We start from the raw sequence: 20,776 nt of genomic DNA, 5'->3' as shown, positions 1-20,776 counted from the left end.
GTAGAGATTAATCTAATGTCACTGGCAGATTGAAGAGCATTGGAAGGAAGATATACTGGGATGAGAGAAGAGAGATAGGGAGGTGCAGCATTATTCAGAGCTTTGTGGATTAGGGTTATTACTTTAAAGTGAATACAGAAGGAGACAGGCAGCCAGTGCAGTGATTGGCACAAACTGGATGCATCCGTGTATCCGTGACGAGCCTGGCAGCTGCATTAAGAATAGATTGTAGAGGAGAGAGTTTAGCAAGTGGAAGACCGATTAGTAGGGAGTTACAGTAGTCTAGTCGAGTGTGAATAAGCGCAACAATTAGCATTTTAGTAGTTTCAATTGTTAGAAATGGGCGGATTCTGGAGATGTTTCTGAGATGCAAGCGGCAAAAGTGAGCAAGAAATTGAATATATGTTGAAAAGGAGAGGTCAGAGTCCAGCACAACCCCAAGACAGCGGGCCTGCTGCTTCAGTGCTATAGTAATCCCACAGACCAAGATGGAGAGGTCAAGGTTAGGTAAGTTAGTAGATGGTGGAAAGATAAGAAGTTCAGTCTTAGAAAGATTAAGTTTCAAGAAGAGAGAGGACATGATGCTAAAGACAGCAGAGAGACAGTCACTAGTGTTCTGGATTAGGGCAGGGGTGATGTTACGTGCAGAAGTATATAGCTGGGTGTCATCAGCAAAGAGATGATACTCGAAACCAAATCTGCTGATAGTTTGTCCAATGGGGACAGTATAGAGGGAGAAGAGAAGAGGACCTATGAATGAGCCCTGAGGAACCCCGACACTGAGAGGAAGATGAGAAGAAAAAGATCCAGAAAAGGAGACACTGAAAGTGCGGTCAGAGAAATAGGAAGAAAACCAAGAGAGTTCAGTGTACTTTAGACCAATGGAGCGAAGCATCCTGGGGAGGAGCTGGTGGTCCACAGTATTGAACGCTGCCAATAGATCCAAAAGGGAATAGGCACCTTTGGATTTTGCAGTGAGGAGATCATTGGAGACTTCATAAAGAGCAGTTTCAGTGGAGTGCATAGAGCGCAAACCAGATTGCAGGGGGTCAAGGAGGGAGTTAGCTGAGAGATAGCAGGTTAGTTGAGAATAGACCAGGCATTCCAGGAGTTTGGAGATGAACGGAAGGTTAGAAACTGGTCTGTAGTTATTTGCATTGGATGGGTCCAGTGAAGGTTTCTTTAGTAGAGGGGTAACAACGGTATGCTTGAAAGAAGAGGGGACGACACCGGAGGAGAGAGAGAGGTTGAAGATTTTAGTGAGGTGAGAAGAGACTGCTGGGGAGAGAGACTGTACGAGATGAGAGGGGATGGGGTCACTGATGCAGGTAGTGGGTCGAACAGAGGAAAGGAGCCTGGACAATTCTTCCTCTGTGACTGGCTCAAAGGAAGAGAGGGAACAAGGTAAGGCACCAGAGGGAAGGGGATCAGTGGGGGTAGTTGAGCAATTATTTCCTGACGGATGCAGTCATTTTGTCCTTAAAGTAGGTGGCCAGATCTTCAGCCCCAAGGTCTGTGACCGGTGGCTGCGCCTTTGGTGTTAGTAAGGAGTGAAGAGTATCAAAGAGCCTTTTGGGGTTATTAGAGAGAGAGGATATGAGATTAGTAAAATAGACCTGTTTAGCAAGGTGATGGGCTGAGTTATAGGTTTTTAGCATAAATTTGAAGTGTAGAAAGTCTGCAGATGTGCACGATTCTCTCCACAGACATTCGCCAATTCTGGAGCACTGCTGAAGGAAACCAGTTTGTTCAGTGTATCTGAAAATTTCAGATAGTGAGTGGTGCCATCTCATCTATAATCTGGCAGTGTGATTATGGTGGTTAGTAGCCAGGTTTGGACAGGTGAAAGAGGAGATGGGGACACTGCAGACTGTAAGTTTTCTGTGAGTTGGTGAGTATCTATTGCATGTGGGTTCCGGTATGAATAATGGGTAGAAGGATTCTGGGAAGGTGAATAATTATTGAAAATTAAAGAAAGGAAGTTATGGTCTGAAAGAGGAAAGGAAGAATTGGTAAAATTAGATATTGAAGATGCTCAGGAGAAGACCAAATCGAGTATGTCTCCCTCTTTATGAGTGGGGGAATCACAGAGTTGTAAAAGACCTAGAGAAGTAGTTAGTGCTAAGAGCTGAGAGGCAGGAGGGGAAATTGGAGTGTTAACAGGGATGTTGAAGTCTCCCATGATGATGGTTGGAATGTCACAGGATAGAAAGGGAGAGAGCCAAGAGGCAAAGTGGTCAAGGAACTGATAGGATGAGCCAGGAGGATGGTATACTACAGCCACACGAAGAGAGGATGGGTGGAAAAGTCTGAGGGTGTGAACCTCAAAAGATGGGAAAGTAAGAGAGTGTACAGGAGGAATGACCTGGAAGATGCATTGTGGAGAGAGGTGTATGCCTACTCATCCACCCTGCCTATTCTCAGGTCTGGAAGCGTGAGAAAAGTGTAAACCGCCATAAGACAATGCCGCAACCGAGGCGGAGTCATCCTGCTGGACCCATGTGCAACATCCCCCACCGGGGCCTAGCCTTTTCTCGGGGCCTGGAGTCAGCCGGGGCCCGCAGTACCTGAGTGGCTGGCGGTTGCGGCCTAGGCACGCTAGTGTCACGGTGCTTGGTATGGGGGAACCGGAGGGCTGTCCTACAGCCTGGCAGGTCTCCAGCAGGGTGGTGTTGGCAAGAAATGATGAGGGAGAGGCTGCTATAGCGGATCTCCCTGGGGCAACCCTTTGGGGTCTGGAGTATGAGTCTCTGTGTGGTGGACAGGGTGCCCGTGATGGTGACAGCCGTAGTAGCAGGGACCAGACGGAGGCAGACGTTGAACAAAAACAACTTACAGTTCTTTATTGGAACCGATAGGAACCGCAGCAATGTGCCTTAACAAAATGGTGGAGTGCTGAGATGCATTTGGAGGGATCCACAGGAGGGATCATCAGCCTGGATGCAAGGGTAGGCTGGGAGGTAACTGTGTCCTAATAGGAAGCTTCAGCTTTATCCTGGAGTCCTTCAGGTATCACCCTGGAAGGTAGGATGATACCCCTTTCCTCTCTCTGTCTAACTCACTGCTTGGTATGACTGGCTAGTCTTTCTGACTGAATCCTGTCAGACTCACTTCTCTGACTGAACTGACTGTTGGAAATCTCCAACCATCACTTTTTCTCAGCTCTTGGTCATGTGGTGGTTACTCCTCCAATTACATCCCAGCTTACAGTACATTAGGATAATACATGTGATTGGATGACACATCTTACATCACATCAAAGAATTAACTCCTGCCTTACCAGGCAGGATCTACCACTGCAGAGTTCATCTGTGTTATGTAGTGACATGCTGTGAGGCTAATCAGACCCTACACAGGCTGCAAGCTACATGGTGGGACGTATTTGCAAACACAGCTCTGCCTTGCATTGGCGAGGGTGTTGCATACCCCCGGGGCAATTGAAAAAGCCACCCTCGGCTCGACTACAGACTGATTGGGGCGCAGAGGTAGATAGGGGCACTTCTGTGAAGTGCAGGCTACATGATCTGTAGGGACAAACCGCCCATGGTCCTGGAGACAGGCACCTGGGTTGGTGTCGGACTAAGACAAGGACATGTGTGACAGTTGGTTGCTGACGTCATTAAACCAAACTGTACAGTAGGAAAGGTGTGGTGTCATGTACTGTAATCCACTCCTTGCACCGGGGCCTGTATATTTGTTATATAAACACTTCTTCCCTGGCGACAAATATATAGTGTATATATGCATTACATTGGCATATGTGACACAATAAAACATTGTACAATGTACAAGTACCTGCCGACTGACATTCTTACCCTTGGACCCGCAGTTTACGGACTACCCCCACTTGCAAACTTCGGTTTGAGGCATAAGATTGCAGTCAGGGTTTACATATAAACGGTCCGACACAGCCAGACTACAATCTGGAAAGCCTATCAAAGGTTAGTGCAAACTACTGGCATAAATTGACAGTGTGCAAACATTTTGTAAACTCACATTGGCTTAGGAGCCCAATGGGTACACATCTTATAACATTACAAACGTTACAGATAGTTAGGCTACTCAGGGTAGCAGCATAGAATGTCTCTTTACCTGAAAAGGAAAGGCATAAAAGTGCATGTAGAATGTCCGTACCTAAAAGGAAGGCATTAAGTGCAATATAAAAATAAATAAAGTAGCAACTTTTCCTTGAGGTTGGCAAAAGTCTCTCAGAAGGTCTTTAATAGCAAAGTCCATCTTCTGGGTACAGCCCTTGAAGTGGGAAAAGTGCAATAACGATGCAAAGGGTCTCCTCTATGTGTAGAGGGACAGATTCCTTTGTAGGGGTGCTATCATAGCACATGACAGTGGGCAGTTCAAGGTATGTCTCTTGACTGAAATAAATAAATAGGGGTGAGAGTCTCAGGAAAGTCTCTGGCTCTATAGGGTTAGCGGAAATAATATTTACATATGTACACAGTATTCACAGTACCTGAAGTGGGCTACAGCCCATCAGGGGTTACTCAGTATCTTCTTCGGTGGTAAGTACTTCAGTGTCAGAAAAGCGTACTTGCCTCCTCCTTCTGTGTGACACCAGTTGGTACTCCTGCAGGTACTCAGGAGCTTTACCTTTTGTCTCCCTTTGAGACCTCCGAAGTTCCGGCCTGGAGAAGATAACAACCTCCTCATCGTCCTCCTCTGAGTCAGGCGCTGGAGTCGGAGTCTCAGCTGCCTCTGATGCTTCAGGGTTTGCAGACACTGGAGCCGGATCATCCTCCACAGGCAGCAGTATTGGAGACTGCGGTGGGGATGATGGTCTCTCTGGGGTACCTCTTACTGGAGTGGAAACAACAAAACAGAGTTGAGGCACTGGAAGACTTGGGACTCAAATGCTGTTCCTTGGTCCGTAAGGATCTGGTCCGGACAGCCATAGGGGAGGATGAAGCTCTTCCACAGGGCCGCTGCGGTGGTCCTTGCAGATAGATCTCTGACAGGTACTGCAACCACAAATTTGGTATAGTGGTCGATGATCGTGAGAGCATAACTGTGACCAGATCTGCTGGGCTCCAACTTCACATGATCCAATGCCAGGATCTCTAAGGGCCGTTGGCTCACAATGGGATGTAGAGGGGCCCTTTGATTGTGTCGCTCTCCTCGAGCGATGGCGCAGGCTGGGCATTCCCGACACCAGGCTTCGATGTCGGGCTTTATGTTGACCCAGTAGAAGCGCCTTCGGAGGGTGGCTTCAGTCTTCTGAGCGCCAAAGTGTCCGGACTGGTCATGGTACATATCCAGTACTATCTTGGCGTCCCTCCTGGGAATCATAATCTGGTACAGCCGGTCATAAGTGATAGGGTCCAGAGTTCTTCTCTGTAGCAGACCCTGGTGCATGTTCAGAGTCTTTCTCTGGCGCCACAATTGAGACAGTTCTCCATCAGCTCTTCTGCGGCGGATTCTTTCAGGCACTCGCCCACTAGAGAGATAGTCCATTACTTCTCCTATGGCGCGGCTATCAGCCTGAAGACTTATCCAGAGGTCCTTTTCCGCAGGGGGCTCTGACTCTTCTTGAGGAGTAGCTGGCGCTGCCTCTGACGGTAAGGAGTAAACTCTCTGGGCATCTTGACGCACAAACCGGGCATAGAACGCTGGCATCTCAACATCTTCCCACTGAGCATCCGTGGAGGGTCCCTCCCACTGGTCAGGGAGACGGGACAGAGCGTTGGCGTTGTCATTGGTCTTACCAGCCCGGTACTTGATGGTAAAGTTGAAGTTGGCAAGTCTGGAGGCCCACCGTTGTTCCAGTGCTCCAAGATGAGCGGTGTTCAGATGCGCCAAGGGGTTATTGTCTGTGAAGACAGTGAAGAAGGATGCAGCCAGGTAGTCCTTGAACTTTTCGGTCACAGCCCAGACTAACGCCAGAAACTCCAACTTGAAGGAACTGTAGTTCTGGTCGTTTTGCTCCGGTTCTCGGAGGGAACGGCTGGCGTAGGCTATGACCCTTTCAGTTCCGTTTTGGAGCTGGGATAGTACAGCCCCTAGGCCTTGCTTGCTGGCATCAGTGTATAGGGTGAAAGGCAGACTGTAGTCTGGATATCCCAACACCGGAGGCTCAGTCAACCGTTGCTTGAGCATCTGGAAGGCAGCTTCTCGTTCGGCTGTCCACTCAATGGATACTCGGGAACGTTGGCTCTCTTTTGGCAGGCCCCTTAAAGTTCTTGCAGGGGAGCCGCCAGCTGTGCAAACTTCGGGATGAAACGCCTGTAATAACTGGCAAATCCCAGGAAGCTTTTGATGTCCCGTATGGTTGATGGGGTAGGCCAGTCGTGGACAGCTGCAATCTTCTCTGGATCCGGCTCAATTCCATGAGCGCTCACCACATGTCCCAGGTACTTGACGCTAGGTTGTAGCAGGTGGCATTTGGATGGCTTGACCTTCAACCCATGTTGGGTCAGGATTTGGAAGACTTCAGCCAGATGGTGGAGGTGGTCTTCATAAGTCTTGGAGTAGATGATGATGTCGTCCAAGTATAGCAGGACGGTCTCGAAGTTTCGATGACCCAAACATCTCTCCATCAGCCGTTGAAATGTGCCTGGGGTGTTGCATAGTCCGAACGGCATGTTGTTGAACTCGAACAGGCCCATTGGGGTGGTGAAAGCCGTCTTCTCTCTGTCTTCCGGCGCCATGGCCACTTGCCAGTAGCCACTGGTCAGGTCCAGGGTAGAGAAGTAGGCAGCTGACCCTAGGGCTGCGAGGGATTCTTCGATTCGAGGCAGAGGATAGGCATCCTTGTGGGTGATATTGTTGATCTTCCTATAGTCAACACAGAATCGAAGGGTTCCATCCTTCTTTTTCACAAGGACCAGCGGGGCAGCCCATGGGCTGTGACTCTCCCGGATAACGTTGGCTGTCTTCATCTCTTGTACCAGCTTTTTCACCTCTTGGTAGCGGGCTGGTGGTATGGGCCGGTATCGTTCCTTGATAGGAGGATGAGAGCCAGTAGGGATGGTATGTTGGATCAGGGTAGTCTGCCCAAAATCCAGTGGGTGTTTGCTGAAGGCCTGGTGGTGCTTCATAACGACATCCAGGACACCTTGTACTTGGTCTGCAGGAGTAAAATCGTCGTCTCCAATATTGAGCTCAAGCCACCAGGATTGCTCGGCAGGCTCACCTTCAGCACTTTGCTTCAGTTCCAACTGTTGGGAGGCAGACAGAGAGGTTTCCACCAAGTCTTCAGGATGGACGCTGAAGAGAGTGGCTACGGCCTGGTACTTTCTCAGATCCACTGGGGAGTCTCCCACATTTAGTAGTCGAATGGGTACTTGTCCTCGGGATACAGTGACTAGGCTCCGGGCGGCTAGAATGGGCAGGTCTTCATCAGCTGGTAGAGGTTCTACTATCGCCTGGTAGTCTTGACCTTGGACGCCCATGCAGGCTCGACACCATACTAACGTCTCAGTCCCAGGTTGAAGGCGGACAGGTTGGGGATCCTTGATCCGGGCTCTGCAGATTTCACCATTAGGGCCAGCAAACTTCTGTTGCGCCGCTAGAACCTGCATAGTCTCCTGAATTACCTTCCGGGAACCGTTGGGCACTGTTGGCAGGGAGTCGTGGAGAGCCTTCAGCACTTCAGGGTAGCAGTGGTGGAGGACATTGGTACCCAGTACCAGGGAGAAGTTACCGTTTTCGGGCACTCGTGTCACCACTACGCCCTGTCTGGTTAACTCAGTGTCTCCAATGGTTAGCGTGGGCTCCCAGTAGCCACGGATGGGTACGGGTTTTCCGTTCGTAGCAATAATGTTCAAGTAAGCCTTGGGAGGCTGGACTAAGGATGCTCCTCCTCGGCATTTCTCGAAGGCAGCACTCCGGAGGGTGGTCACTTGAGAGCCGGTATCAATTAAGGCCGGTAGGGTAACTCCGTTGATGGTTACATGAACCATGGGGTGAGTCCCCACGAACCTGGGCATCCAGTTAGCATCTCGGGGACTTACAGGTTCTTCCCTTGGAGGTCGTCCCTTAGCTCCAAGGGTTTGTCGTTTAACTGACGACATCCATCCTCTTCATGCCCATATTTATGGCAGTAGCTGCACCGCTGGCGGGGTTTCTTCTGACTCCAGGTGCTTAAGGAAGGTTTCTTCCTCATAGCGGAGACAGTCACTTCCAACTGGGTCAACCGATCGAGTATTTTATGCAGGGTGTCCGCCAGATTAGGGATCAGTCCTGCTAAGCCAGCAACTTCCGTAGCCGCAGGAGTAGGTGATGTTGACTGCGTTGGATGGCAAGCTAGAGCAGAGTCCTCCATTTCCACGGATTCAGGCTCTTTCTGCGGTCCAGTAGGCGGTCGGTCCCCTAATATGTCAATGGCAATTTCCTTAAACTCAAGAAAGGAGGCCTGGGCATGTTGAGAAGAGATGATCTTTAGTTGACACCTTTGATTTCTATCAACAAGTCCATTAATGAATTGTTCTCTCAGGGTTTGATCAGAGGTTTCAGCGTCTTTGGGATCAAGATGGGTTATGGCCTTCCATGTCTCCTGTAGGGAGAGGGCAAAGTCTCGGAGGGACTCTTGGGGCTTCTGTCTTAAACTTGTCAAAGGTGTTGCGCAGCCTATCAAGAATTTGGACCACATTCTGACACTGTTCTTGGGGCCAAGACTTGACTTCCCGGAGAGCGGGTCCTTTCAACTGCCCGGTTAGGATGCCCACTTTCTGTTCCTCTGTGAACGGGTACAGGGCGAAGGTGGCTAACAACTTGTCCCTGAATTCAGGGAGAGTGTGTGGTTCTCCCTCGTAGTGGGGTAACCAGGGGGCCCCTGGATAGTATGGCATAGTCAGAGGCATCATGGTGGGGGTCCCAGGGACCCTGACTGTAGCAGGGGTGAAAGGACTCTCTGGAGGGCTTAACATGCTCTGGTACCCTGAGGAGGGACCAGGGGACGGGACCTGCTCCAGTCCCGTATCTTCGTCCTGGGCGGACATGACTGGCCTAGCTGAGGGAAGTCTGTAGGGTTACACAATGTCCGTTGCTATGGGCGATGGCTAGAATGGGACGTGGGCACTTTAAGACACAGTCACTATTCCCTGGGAGGTGAGCCAATAACCTAGCATCGGAAACAATCTCTACCCCCCTTTAACTTCCCCAGCGGTACTCACTCAGGATCAGCCGCGGTGACAGGACAGCTCCGGTGCATGAAGGACTCCGTTCCCGATGTCCGGCAGGCAGCAGGGGCTCGGTGATGCTCAGCGGTGTTCTCCTCCAGTCGCAGGACACGTGCGCCAGAACTCCGGATGAGGCGCACGCTGCTGGCAGGCTTCAGGCGCGGCCTGCGCCGAAATCCAAGATGGCCGATTAACCCTCTTCGTTGCCGGCCGCACACGCTCCAGCTCCTCCTCCACGGTGCTTCGCGCCACTCGCGCAGGGGGCGGAGCTTAGTGACGACTCTGGAGTTCCCGCCAGTGAGGATTTGGCGGGCTGGAAATACTTGCTGCGCCACAGCCTTGTGAGGTAAATGCTTCAACCGCTCTGTACCAACTGTAGTTGAGCTAACAGAGTCCGTTGGCAGGGATTAAACCCCTGATTGCTGGAGCGATGCTTGACAGCGCTTGGCAGCAGTAATAAAGTCAATGTGAAATATAGCACAAAATCACTTGGGCCTATACCCGAATGGTAGCAGGGTTAGGCAGCACAGTAGTTTTTCAATAAAGGATAGTCTCTAGTGCCAGAATAAGGCACAGAAGTAATGATCCTGTGTTCGTGACGCCACTTGCAACATCCCCCACCGGGGCCTAGCCTTTTCTCGGGGCCTGGAGTCAGCCGGGGCCCGCAGTACCTGAGTGGCTGGCGGTTGCGGCCTAGGCACGCTAGTGTCACGGTGCTTGGTATGGGGGAACCGGAGGGCTGTCCTACAGCCTGGCAGGTCTCCAGCAGGGTGGTGTTGGCAAGAAATGATGAGGGAGAGGCTGCTATAGCGGATCTCCCTGGGGCAACCCTTTGGGGTCTGGAGTATGAGTCTCTGTGTGGTGGACAGGGTGCCCGTGATGGTGACAGCCGTAGTAGCAGGGACCAGACGGAGGCAGACGTTGAACAAAAACAACTTACAGTTCTTTATTGGAACCGATAGGAACCGCAGCAACGTGCCTTAACAAAATGGTGGAGTGCTGAGATGCATTTGGAGGGATCCACAGGAGGGATCATCAGCCTGGATGCAAGGGTAGGCTGGGAGGTAACTGTGTCCTAATAGGAAGCTTCAGCTTTATCCTGGAGTCCTTCAGGTATCACCCTGGAAGGTAGGATGATACCCCTTTCCTCTCTCTGTCTAACTCACTGCTTGGTATGACTGGCTAGTCTTTCTGACTGAATCCTGTCAGACTCACTTCTCTGACTGAACTGACTGTTGGAAATCTCCAACCGTCACTTTTTCTCAGCTCTTGGTCATGTGGTGGTTACTCCTCCAATTACATCCCAGCTTACAGTACATTAGGATAATACATGTGATTGGATGACACATCTTACATCACATCAAAGAATTAACCCCTGCCTTACCAGGCAGGATCTACGACTGCAGAGTTCATCTGTGTTATGTAGTGACATGCTGTGAGGCTAATCAGACCCTACACAGGCTGCAAGCTACATGGTGGGACGTATTTGCAAACACAGCTCTGCCTTGCATTGGCGAGGGTGTTGCACATGTTTCTGTGATGGCAGGCATGTCAAAAGACTTGGAAAGAAAGAGGTCATGAACTGCTTCTAGTTTATTACACACAGAGCGGGCGTTCCATAGGGCACATTTAAAGGGGGTTACAAATGGAGGAGGAGAAGAGGGGATACAATGAATCTGTATAAGGTTAGCAGGGTTTCTGTGTGAAGTGTTAAAATAAGCAGAAGGAGGGCCTGGGTTAGGAGAGATGTCCCCTGCAGCAAGCAGAAGGAGAAAGAGAAGAGACAAAAGATGCTTTAGAGGTTTATAAGAAGTTATTTCTTGCTTCACAGCAGAACACTGTGATAAGTTACCTTATATACTCGAGTATAAGCCTAGTTTTTCAGCACAAAAATATGTGCTGAAAAACCCAAACTCGGCTTATACTCGAGTATAAACAAAATATGGGTTTTACCAGGTTTTTGTGGTAAAATTAGGGGCCTCGGCTTATACTTGGGTCGGCTTATACTCGAGTGTATATGGTAGTATGGTTACATAACGTATAGAGTGTGTGAGTGATGTACAAAGATGATTGTAGAAGGGAGGCATTGATATGGATAGTTGTTACTGGTGGAATAGATGGACGGTAGGAAAGTAAAACAACCATAGCAAACAGAGCGAGGATGGAAAACATTTTTAGACAAACATAATTGTTCATTTTTCTCTGCCATCTTACCTGTCTCCTGCCCTCTCTAACTGCAATGTCAAACTGCTGCATACTTGGCAGTGTTAAATGGGTTATCCTCAGTGAAAACTTTGCAGTGCGTGTCTTTTGACGCAACTTGGGCACAATGTATCGGGAATTCAAATGGCATACTTATGGAAAAATTGCAAATGTAATTTCCCTTTGTTTGGCTGTAGAAGTTTAATTGAAAACAAATTTTTGAGTAGATTTTTTATTAGTCGAATTCATTTTATTGATATTCATTTTATTGATCTGTTTCTGACAGGATAATGATGGTCTTCTTCAAAGATGGCAAAACAAGAACATGGAGAATGTGATAGAGTTACATAACAAGAGCCCAGTGTGGAATGATGAAACACAGTCTTATGTTCTGAACTTTCATGGGCGTGTCACACATCCATCCATCAAGAACTTTCAAATTGTTCACTGCGAAGATGGTAAGACAGGGCTTCATCATCACTTGTTTTGGTTATTTGTTAGTAATGTAAGATATGTCATCAAAATGATTGCAATAGATGATGCATTTTAATATTCCACAATATTTAAAACCCATAACAGTTTACAATAGAGAAAAAGAGACATTTACTTCAGGCTATGGCTAGGCAACGCTTAGCCACACTGTGTAATTTTAACCCTTTGGTGACCAAAGGCCATTGGTACCGCAATGTCCTGGTCAATTTTTGCAATTGTACTATGCTTTTCTTTAAAGGGGTATTCCCATCTGGGCACTCACATTTAGTTAATCTACCATTTTTAGTATATACATTTATTCAGTTGCATGTTGTTAAAAAAATGTACCTGTGTGAAGATAATTTCCCATAAAAGTCCACAGGACACTGTGTGACATGCAGTAATTCCTAACCATTTAAAAAAAAAAACAATTAGTTTCTTTGTGTGATCTCTCCAGCAGTGGTGGTTATATCCAAGGAAAAATCTTGTTTTTAAAGGACCATATGAATACATTTATGGGAAAATACATTTATATGTATTATCTTCACACGGTACATTTTTTAAAATAACATCCAACTGAAGAAATGTCAATTCCTAAATGAGAATACCCATTGTAACCAGTTTTCAACCTTCCAGACCAGGCCCTATTTTTAGAAACTGACATGTATCACTAAAAATGGTTCTTAGTCTGGAACACTTTAACATATCTAGGTTATTTTGTAGACTGTTTTCTCCTCACACATCTTCATGGTAGTTGAAAATTTGGATGATTTTTTTGTGTTTAGTTATTGAAAAAAATATAAATGTGGCTTATTCTTAGAAAAATTCTCCATTTTCAAAGTTCAAAATTGTTCCATGCAAATAGTGATACCACCCCATTAACTTTTATCTTAGAATGATTTTTATGTGTCTTCTTATTTTTCTAGAATGTTATGAGGCCTTAGAACATTAGGTGCGATTTTTCACATTTTCATGAAAATCTTAGATTTTGAGGGACCTGCTCAAGAGACTTAGAAACTATGAAAAAAAGTTTTCACAGGGGTTAAAAGAAAATAGAGGGGCAATTTATAAATTGTATTTTTTTTAGGAAAATCCATTCATTTTTGTCCTGTAAATTATACATTCACAACAGATTAAATTACAAAATGCATCATAAAGTTTGATACTGAAGTATGTCAATACCCCACATGTGGTAAACTGCTGTGTGCGCACACAAAAGGGCATAGAAGGGAAGGAGTGCCATTGTCTAGTTACAATGTTTACCTTTGGGGGAATATGGATATATGAGGGCTTATGAATATTCCGTATGACAGCTTAGAAACAAGAGAAAAATCCCCCCTTTCTCCCCCTGTTCTGGATGCCCACCTCACTACAAGCCACTTCCCATTTCTCGTTACACTCTTTAAAACTTTGGCGATCCACTAGATTCCAACAAAAGCTAAAAACAAATCCCTCTCCATTACTACAATTGTTTAATAACCCCACCTTTCCCCAGGTATGGAACGCTAGGTTTTCAGGTGGTGGGAGACAAAAGACATATCTCACATTAGGTACCTGATGTCTTGTGGCAAAATTGTAACTAGCAATGAAATTATTACTAAATTTGAAGTCCCTCCTTTGGAACACTTTCGGCTCAATCAATTACTACACTTTGTATGATCCATACCCCAAGGAACTGCCACAGACTCCCGGACAGCATTCAAGAGCATATGCCTGAATAACCCATTTGGTCGAGGGACAATTTCCCTCCTATACTCAATCTTTGAGAGGCTCTGACTTTGTCCCCTTAAGGGCATTGATAGATACATATGCTAATTACCATTCTCACCTTTAGTGACCACCTATACTGATCTTGTACTAGCTCCATTATCAAGTTAATCCAACCTGCCCCAACCCTTTGCCCTCCTCTCCCTTTTTCCTCATTCATTTATTCAGTTTGTTTCATACAGTAGCTGGTTATGCATCACTCTGAAATCACTTCTATGAGATCCCTCTGCGAGGGGCATATATGTTATGCCATGACCTATTGTAACTGTTATGCTTTTAATTCAATAAAATTTTGTTGAAACTAAAAGTTCATCGAAAGCAAGGGGTTTAAGTGCCCCTATAGCCCTTGTTAAAAAGCTTACAAAATGGAGTCATTCTCTGGGGAAAATGGATTTCTGGTACCTCAGGGGCTCTGCAAACAGTAATTTCACCTAAAAGCTAAAATCAAAATTTACCATACAAAAGCTCAATAGCTTTTGTTCCCTTCTACTACCCGCCATGTGCCCAAACAGCAGGTTACAAACACATGTGAGGCATCCTCGTACTCAGAAAAAACTGCACAATGGGGCTTATTTACTAAGGGCCTACGGATCGCATTTCCGTCGGACTTCCCGACGTTTTCGGGATTTCCGCCACTGTGACAGGGATTTAGCTGGGGGTTTGCCGCACGCGATCTGATTTTGGTGCGGCTGCGCAGGCTTTCATGCGACAGAAATGGGGGGGCGGGCCATAGCACGATCCGACTGATTCGTACTGAGAGCGGGATTTAAGGATCAAATTGTGTTGCATATAATGCACTTACATACACCGGTAAGGAGATGGTGAACTCCGTCGGACCGAAGCGTGAAAGCGACACATGCAGGATATTGGGTGCATGATGACACCGTGCCACATAAAAGGTTGGTATATAAAATGAGACTGCTGGGAATAGGGGAAAATCTGTGTATTTAGGTAAGTAATTGGCTTAGTGATAGAAAACATTGGGTCGTCATTAATGGCACATTCTCAGATTGGGTTGACGTTACCAGTGGAGTGCCACAGGGGTCAGTATTGGGGCCACTTCTTCTTAATATTTTTATTAATGACCTTGTAGTGGGTTTACACAGTCAAGTTTCAATATTTGCAGATGATACTAAGCTGTGTAAAGTAATAAATACTGAGGTTGATAGTTTAGCATTACAGAGGGATTTGTGGAAGCTTGAGGAGTGGGCAGAGAAATGATTGATGAGGTTAAGTGTAGATAAATGTAAAGTTATGCACTTGGGCCATGGAAACAAAAAGTATAATTATGTTCTAAACAGTCAATTACTTGGTAAAACTGGAGCTGAAAAGGACTTGGGGGTATTGGTGGATGGTAAACTTAATTTTAGTGACCAGAGCCAGGCGGCTGCTGCTAAAGCAAATAAAATTATGGGATGTATCAAGAGAGGAATAGATTCTCATGATAAAGACAGAGTTTTGCCCTTATATAAATCCCTGGTCAGACCACACATGGAATATTGTGTACAGTTTTGGGCACCAGTGTATAAAAAGGATATCGTAGAGCTCGAACGAGTGCAGAGGAGAGCAACCAGGATTATTAGGGGAATGGGGGGGATTAGAATACACTGACAGATTACAAAATTTTGGATTATTCAGTTTAGAAAAAAGACGACTGAGGGGAGACCTCATTACAATGTACAAATACCTGAACGGACAGTACAAGTATCTCTCCAAAGATCTTTTTATGCCTAGGCCTGTGACCAGGACAAGGGAGCATCCTCTACGCCTAGAGGTGAGGCGATTCTACCATCAACATAGACAAAGGTTCTTTACTGTACGAGCAGTGAGACTGTGGAACTCTCTGCCGCAGGAGGTTGTTATGGCGGACTCTATGTACATGTTCAAGAGGGGCCTGGATGACTTTCTGTACAGAAAAAATATCACGGGTTATGGGGATAAAACATTTATTTAATTCTTAAAGGTTGGACTTGATGGACTTGTGTCTTTTTTCCAGCCTTATATACTATGATGATCTTAGTGAATCTCAGATTACGCAGGGCTGCACAAAGCATGTCAAATCGGTCCCTGTTCCCATGGGGCTCACAATCTAATCATCCTATTAGTATGTGTTTGAAAAACGCAGAGATAACGTACAAACTCTTTGCAGATGTTGTCTTGGGTGGGATTAGAACCCAGGACCCCAGCGCTGCAAGTGCCACCCACTCAGCCACCATGCTGCCCCACCATAGTCAACAATCTATCGCATCATCAAGGAATTCAAGGAGAGAGGTTCCATTTTTGCCAAAAAGGATCCAGGGCGCCCAAGAAGGACCAGCAAGTGCCAGGACCATCTCTTGAAAGTGTTTTGGCTTTGGGATAGGGCTACCAGCAGTGCTGAGCTTGCTCAGGAATGGCAGCAGGCAGGTGTGAGTGCATCTGCACACACTGTGAGGCGGAGACTCTTGGAGCAAGGCCTGGTGTCAAGGAGGGCAGCAAAGAAGCCACTTCTCTCCAGAAAAAACATCAGGGACAGACTGATATTCTGCAAAAGGTACAGGGAGTGGACTGCTGAGAACTGGGGTAAAGTCATTTTCACTGATGAATCCCCTTTCCGATTGTTTGGAACATCTGGAAAACAGCTTGTTCGGAGAAGACAAGGTGAGCGATACCACCAGTCTTGTCTCATGCCAAGTGTAAAGCATCCTGCAACCATTCATGTGTGGGGTTGCTTCTAAGCCAAGGGAATCGGCTCTCTGAGTCTTGCCTAAAAACACATCCATGAATAAAGAATGGTACCAGAATGTCCTCCAAGAGCAACTTCTCCCAACCGTCCAAGAGCAGTTTGGTGAGCAACAATGCCTTTTCCAGCATGATGGAGCAACTTGCCATAAAGCAAAGGTGATAACTAAATGGCTCAGGGAACAAAACATAGAGATTTCGGGTCCATGGCCTGGAAGCTTCCCTGATCTTAATCCCATTGAGAACTTGTGGTTAATCATCAAGAGACAGGTGGACAAACAAAAACCAAAAAATTGTGACAAAATGCAAGCATTGATTGTGCAAGAATGGACTGCTATCAGTCAGGATTTGGTCCAGGGAGAATTGCAGAGGTCCTGAAGAAGAAGGGTCAAAACTGCAAATATTGACTTGCTGCATTAACTCATTCTAACTGACAATAAAAGCTTTTGTTACTCATAATATGATTGCACTTGTACATCTGACAAACACACATAAAAACCAGAGGGCAACAGATCTTGTGAAAATATAATATTTGTGTCATTCTCAAAACTTTTGGCCATGACTGTATAAATAACCTCCCCATAGGAGAGTATATCAGGGTTGAGTGATTTTGCTCGCAAAACACACCCTATGAACAAGAATGCAAAACCATAACAACAAGATTACAGGACAGAGGGTATAAAAGAACCATGTGCAGCCATGAAAATGGTAAATTCACATGGTAAAGCACACTATCTGCAATACAATGGGGCAGATTTACTTACCCGGTCCATTTGCGATCCAGCGGTGCGTTCTCTGCGGTGGATTCGGGTCTGGGCGGGATTCATTAAGGCAGTTCCTCCGACTTCCACCAAGTGGCGCTGCTGCGCTGAAGTTCCCCGGAATGCACTGAAATACACCAGCCTGTTCCTAGTGAAGGAAAGTGCAAGTCTTGCGACACTTTATTTTTTTTAAATGCGGCGGTTTTTCCGAATCCGTCGGGTTTTCATTGAGAGCCCACTGCCCACTATGTTAATACATAAAAAATAGGTACATACAGGTCAATAGCAACAAATAAGACATATAACATCAGAAGATATGGCAACTGTGATTCAACCAAAGTCTAATTAGGGAGTGTAAACGGTGTCAACTACATAAGAAAAGTAAAAATGCATTAAAGAACACAAAAATAGGTTGAAAACAGTCAGGACTTTCTAAGCACTTTAACCCCTTAAGGACGCAGCCAGTTTACAGCTTTTTTTTTTTTTTAAAAGTATTTATTTTTGCAGTTTTTGAATTTTTATACAAACATAATAAACAAAACCAGAAATCAAGATTGTCTGTCACATATTTCCTTCCCCCCAATACAGGATTATTATACAACAGCCATGGTAACAGTCAGGTTCTTACTGCGTTTCAAAACTACCTGAGGGATATTACATAGTAGATAACAGCAGGATACTGCAGCCAGACATCTTGATACAACACAAATAACTATTGACACGTAGACAATCAGTCACACACACACACACACACCAGCACGCTCAGTCTCCTTCATCATGGAGAGGAATATAAATCACATGTGATTATAAGGCTGTATGGGGAGTCGCGCACCATCTGGACCAGATGCGGTCAAACTTCTGGGGACACTTCCTGTTGGTATACAGGGACCGGTAGTGGGGAATGACACTATTAATGAGTAGTATCCATCTTTTTAATGGAGGGGGCTCCTGGTCCTTCCAGGTCATCACCACCACTTTTCGGGCGTAGTATAGGACAAACCTAAAGAAAATTTTGTCATAGTGGCCATTGACAACTTCATTTATGATGCCGAGGAGACACACAGAGGGAGATAGTAAGCGTGGGAAATCAAAGTGTAAATTAAGGAACTCCAGCACTTCGGACCAGAAGACATGGACCCTAGGGCAGGACCAGACACAATGCAGGAAGGATCCGACTTCAGCCTGACAGCGAAAGCAAAGATCATTAGGCATTGCTCCCATGCGAAATAGTCTAGCAGGGGTGAAGTATACTCTATGGAGGAATTTAGATTGGATCAGGAAGTCCCTCGCACTCACTACAGATGTGAAGTAGGACAGTTCGACCTCCCTCCAGTCATCATCTGACAGGTCAGGGATATCCTGACTCCAGCGTTCACAGGCTCTATCAAACGGTCTGGACTTTTGCTCTTGTAGGAGAGCATAGCACTGAGTGAGTGGCTTAGGGAGGTCTGGGGTACTCATCAGAGTCTCTAGTTTGGAGAATTTCACTGTCAGGCTGAAGGAGCCGAATTGGGCTTTGAATGCGTGTCGCAGTTGCGTGTAATGGAAGCTGGCCGTATTGGGTACAGTATGTCTCTCCCTTATCTCGTTAAAGCTGAGTAACTCTGCTTCCGGGGATAAGAGCTGGCCTACAAATTTCACCCCTGCTGCCCCCCACATTGTCCAGCCTGGGAGGGAGAGGAAGTGAGAGAGCCACGGATTGAGCCACAATGGAGTCCTAGGCGAGAGGGGGGGAGAGCTGCTCGGTTCTACCAGGGATTGTGCCCTACGCCAGCACACCGCTACCGTACGTAGGGGAAGTGGGGTATCAGATGGGGACTTATACCTGTACAGCAGGTTTGTAAGGGCCTCGTAGGAACCTACCAGGGCACCAGCCAGTGCAGTAGCTGCATTACCCATGTCTATATCTATCCACCACTGGGCATATACTAGCTGGGAAGCCAGGTAATAAAGATACAGATCCGGGGCAGCCAGTCCACCCCTAGACTTGGGAGCCTGAAGCAGCGCTAGACTGAATCGCGGGGCACTACTCTGCCAGTAGAAGGACCTGAGAATGCCGTCCAAGCGTTTAAACAGACTCTTAGGAAGTAGTATAGGGCAGGCATGGAAAAGGTATAGAAATTTTGGGAGAAAAATCATTTTAAATATATTAATACGCCCGTACAAAGACAAGGGGAGAGTGGACCAGGCTTTTAGGCGCGATTCCGTTGCAACTATCAGGGGTGTAATGTTTAACTCCGTAAATGCCTGGACCTTGCGTGACACCTGGACTCCCAGATATTTAAAGGTGGACACCACCCGGACTGGGACGGGGAGGGAGTGTACCCCTACCTCAGATAAGGGAAATAGGGCCGATTTGTCCCAGTTAACCCGAAGGCCTGAGAACCCCCCATAACGTTCTATCAGGGCCAGAAGGGATTCCAGAGAGGGGCCCACATCCCCAAGGTATACAAGTGTATCATCGGCATAGAGAGATACCTTTTCAATAATAGTACCTCTAGTTATGCCCTTAATGCCCTCAGAGTGGCGGATCGCCACAGCAAGGGGCTCAATGGCGAGTGCGAAGAGGAGGGGAGATAGTGGGCAACCCTGTCTAGTGCCCCTGGCCATAGGGAGAGTAGGTGAGATGTTAAGGTTGGTCCGCACCCTAGCCTTGGGATCGTTATACAGTAGCTTAACCAATGCTGTAAATCGAGGGCCAAAACCCATTCTAGGCAAAAGGGTCCACAAATAGGGCCACTCCACAGAATCAAACGCCTTACAATTGTCTAAGGATAATATAAACCCAGGGTCTGGAGACCGCTCTGCCTCTGCAATGTTCAGGTGTAGTCTTTGTATATTTATGTCAGTTCCCCTCCCAGGCATAAAGCCTGTCTGGTCCGGGTGAACCAATGATAGTATTACTTTGTTAAGCCTTGTTGCCAGAATTTTTGCTAGTATTTTAACATCTGAATTTAGGAGGGAAATTGGGCGGTATGAGTCAGGAAGCAGGGGATCCTTGCCAGGCTTAGGAAGAACTACAATAAGGGCCTCTCGCATGGAGTCGGGGAGGGAACCACTATCAAGCGCATCGGAGTATAGGCTGAGGAGAAGGGGGACCAGAGTCTCACAGTTATCCCTATACCACTCACCTCCCAGCCCATCAAGTCCAGGTGTCTTACCGGGGGGCAACGATTGGATGGCCAGTTCCACCTCCTCTGCCGAGAGCGGAGCATCAAGCTCCGATGACTGTGCCTGTGTGAGCCTCCAAAGTGGAAGACTGTCAAGGAATCCGGAAATCTCGACGGAAGAGGCGGACAATCTGGAGCTGTAAAGAGAAGAATAGTATTCATGAAATACCAAGTTAATGGCCCGGGGTTCTGTGATCAATGCTCCGTTACCATCAACAATAGAGGGAACGGAAGCACAGGGGCGTTCAGCCCGCGATAAATACGCAAGCAGCTTCCCGTTTTTATCTCCAAATTCAAAGATGGACGCTTCCCTGGCTAGCAGGCGTTTGCTGGTGCGCTCCTTCACTACAGCTAGATGGTTCCTCTGCGCCTGAGCCCAAGTCTTTTTATTCCCCGGAGTAGGTTTCTCTAGATAATCCTTTTCTGCAGTCACCAGTACAGCCGTCAGCCTTTCCTCCTGGGCATTCAAGGACTTCCTATGGCCAGCTACCCCCGACATGAATGCCCCCCGCACCGAGGACTTGTACGAGTCCCAGACTAGAAGGGGATC

General features: G+C 47.0%; 1 protein-coding gene across 3 annotated transcripts in view; it reads left to right on the top strand.

Annotated features, from left to right (window-relative positions):
- Nucleotides 1-20,776, top strand: part of TULP1 (TUB like protein 1) — a 264,106-nt gene that overhangs the window by 233,632 nt on the left and 9,698 nt on the right. For all 3 annotated transcript variants that reach the window (XM_072137212.1, XM_072137211.1, XM_072137210.1), the window contains one exon: nt 11,623-11,794. In XM_072137212.1, the coding sequence (XP_071993313.1) occupies nt 11,623-11,794 (172 nt within the window). The remainder of the gene's footprint in view (nt 1-11,622; nt 11,795-20,776) is intronic.

The sequence above is a fragment of the Engystomops pustulosus genome, chromosome 2, assembly GCF_040894005.1.
Source record: "Engystomops pustulosus chromosome 2, aEngPut4.maternal, whole genome shotgun sequence".
In the NCBI taxonomy this organism is placed as follows: Eukaryota; Metazoa; Chordata; class Amphibia; order Anura; family Leptodactylidae; genus Engystomops; species Engystomops pustulosus.
This window is presented reverse-complemented; position numbering and strand designations above follow the sequence as displayed.